Raw genomic sequence first — 2,527 nt, 5'->3', positions numbered from 1 at the left:
TGAGATTATGCCGAGGTCTTACCTGTTTGAACAGTGTTTTTATATTACATCCTAAACTGCTGCCAAGTGCGCTTCTCCCCGCGGGATTGCACCTAAATGAAATAAATTAATAGGCTACCATTCAAGCAGTTTTCCCCTGTAATATTATTGTGATTGCAAAGGACTACATTTAAACATATTGACCCGAGCAGCAATGTTCTCCCACGCCGTCTCCCTTGCAGCTGCAGCGGTGTTGCACTTCTTTTTGAAAACGTGTGCAAACTCGCTGTATGAGCACATTAAGATTTGTAATTCTAGTGGGGTGAAAAACGCAGCCCTCCTCTTCCCCGTTGCCATGGTGACTCGTCGAATCGGGGCTCCATTGAATCTGGCTTTTTATAGTTGTGGTGCACGCGCTTAAGTCCAGGTGAAACTACTCTGAGTTGATTAAACTGATTCAAATCAGCTGTTCTGGAACCGGAAACTCAGAGTTTCCTATCTCAGAGTAGATCAACTCAGAGTTCAGGATTAGACTCAGAGTTTGTTAAACCTGCTTTGTGAAACGGACCCCTGGTGGTTGAAATTAAGGTAATGGTACTACACTCTATAATAGTGAAGTTATTGAATCATTTTCCTAATAAAAAAAATCCGTAAAATTATGAAATAGTATATTTCCCAAAAAGTGTTTAGTATGATCAGCAGGAGACCATTAATGTGTGTAGTGATTTGGGGGACACTACACTGCAGAGTATTGACATTACTGAACAGTTTTCTCCAAAACAATAAAGCAAAATGATAAAATAATAATAATAATAATTATTATTATACTACTACTACTACTAATAATAATAATAATAAAAACAAAACAAAACCAAAAAAAGCATATTTTCCCAAATGAAGTGTTGTAGTGTGATCAGCAGAAGACCATTAATGTGTGAAGTGATTTTGGGGAAGCTACACTGTATAGTATTGAAATTATTGAATAATTTTATTAAATCTCTTTTCGGTGTTGCACTTTGTAGACGGTCCCTGCGCACTCGTCTCACAGTCGGTTGTGCAAAGAGATCAGTGTTACTGGCCGAGCTGAAAAGACGGCTTGTCCTGATGAAATTTACATTGTAGCTTGTTGTAGCTTCACTTGTTGACCAATGGAAGAAGGTAGTGTCGAAGGCTATGTGCTCCAACAACATCTCGTTTATGAGTTATTGATCCGCGAAGTCCGAATCTGTGAGTCCAGCTTTACCGAATTTAAAGTCAGCTGGCCAGGGGCGAAAGGCTTTTTCTGAGCAAACATGAAGACCTTGATGCTGTTGTCTGTCCTCTGCCACTTTGCATCTCCAGGTAAGATTGTGGATTATATTTTTCTTTAAACATTTTATGAAGCTGATTATCAGTAAACGCGAATTTGGTGACTGGAAAATTTCAGGAGCTGAGGGGCTCAAAAAAGAAACTGCGTCAAGCAGGGGCGGCTGGCCAATAGGCTATAGGGCGATAGGGCCCCTCCATGAGCCACAAAAGAAAAGAAAGATGATGATAAACAATGTATGATTATCATCATTATTATTGTCATATATACACACAATATATTAATTATTCTAATAATTTTCACTTGAAACAGCTCGTCCTGCCTCTGAATATCCAATCAGCCGCAGTGAGAAGTCGCGTTCTGACCCTTTGGGGCGATATCAGCCTAACAGGAAATCACCCCGATTCATGTAAAAGGCTTTTTTTTCTAAATGCAGGCGCTCCAATGCAATCTCTATGGGTTCCGGGAGGGCTTGCCCCAAAGTGTTTTCGTTGTACGCACTACACCACCAAGTATCATTCATGTGCTCCTCCGATGATCTGGTTTTCCATGTCAGGAAGTCGTTCTTACTTCATTGTGTGTTCATGAGCGTTTAAGTCGTAATGTGGATACATCATGGACATAACAAAGAAGATGTGTTGTATTTTATCACTCAAAATGTTTAAAAAACACGCCGTCAACCATTTCCACTGAAATATTGCTTTACGGTCGGAAACTCATTTTTACGATTATTCCGACATCACATGAGGCAGCGCCACTGCGCAGCGGTCACATTCAAGATCAACATGGCTAACGTTTCCAGCAGATCCAAAATGCTTTTTAACCACATAGGTTAAAAAGGAACGATGCATAGTGCGTCCAAATTCACACCTGTTCTTCTCTATGGATTTTTTTTTCATACAGCTTTGCACACACATTACTCTTGGATGGATTACTCACGAATGCAGCCTCGCACAGAAATGCCACACATATCACATGAAAGTGCAGGACCAGAGCTTTCCAGTGACACATCATTGTGCTGTCATCCCATCACTCTATCCACTAAAATCCAGATCAATTGTCTACAAAAGAAAAACCTGACGAATTTCTTTACAATCCATTATACAGATCTTGTTGTCAGTCACTTCATATAGTGAGGAATATCGTATCTTACCACGTCTTAGGCTTGCGTGTGTTTCTCCCTGTCTATCCACATTTGTAGTCCGGCTTTCAAGATGCAAATATCTCCATATTGTCCAGTTG

General features: G+C 40.2%; 1 protein-coding gene across 2 annotated transcripts in view; it reads left to right on the top strand.

The window, feature by feature from the left end:
• Positions 1-1,028: 1,028 nt before the first annotated feature.
• LOC126395465 (major histocompatibility complex class I-related gene protein-like) overlaps positions 1,029-2,527 on the top strand; it is a 21,965-nt gene continuing 20,466 nt past the window's right edge. The window contains exon 1 of one of the 2 annotated variants that reach the window (XM_050052950.1): positions 1,029-1,320. In XM_050052950.1, coding sequence (XP_049908907.1) covers positions 1,272-1,320 — 49 coding nt within the window. In that variant the 5' untranslated portion in view covers positions 1,029-1,271. The remainder of the gene's footprint in view (positions 1,321-2,527) is intronic. The other variant, XM_050052951.1, reaches the window with a different exon arrangement.

Source organism: Epinephelus moara, chromosome 9 (assembly GCF_006386435.1).
Source record: "Epinephelus moara isolate mb chromosome 9, YSFRI_EMoa_1.0, whole genome shotgun sequence".
NCBI lineage: Eukaryota > Metazoa > Chordata > Actinopteri > Perciformes > Serranidae > Epinephelus > Epinephelus moara.
The sequence above is the reverse complement of the archived record's forward strand: the minus strand, read 5'-3'. Positions and strand labels throughout refer to the sequence as shown.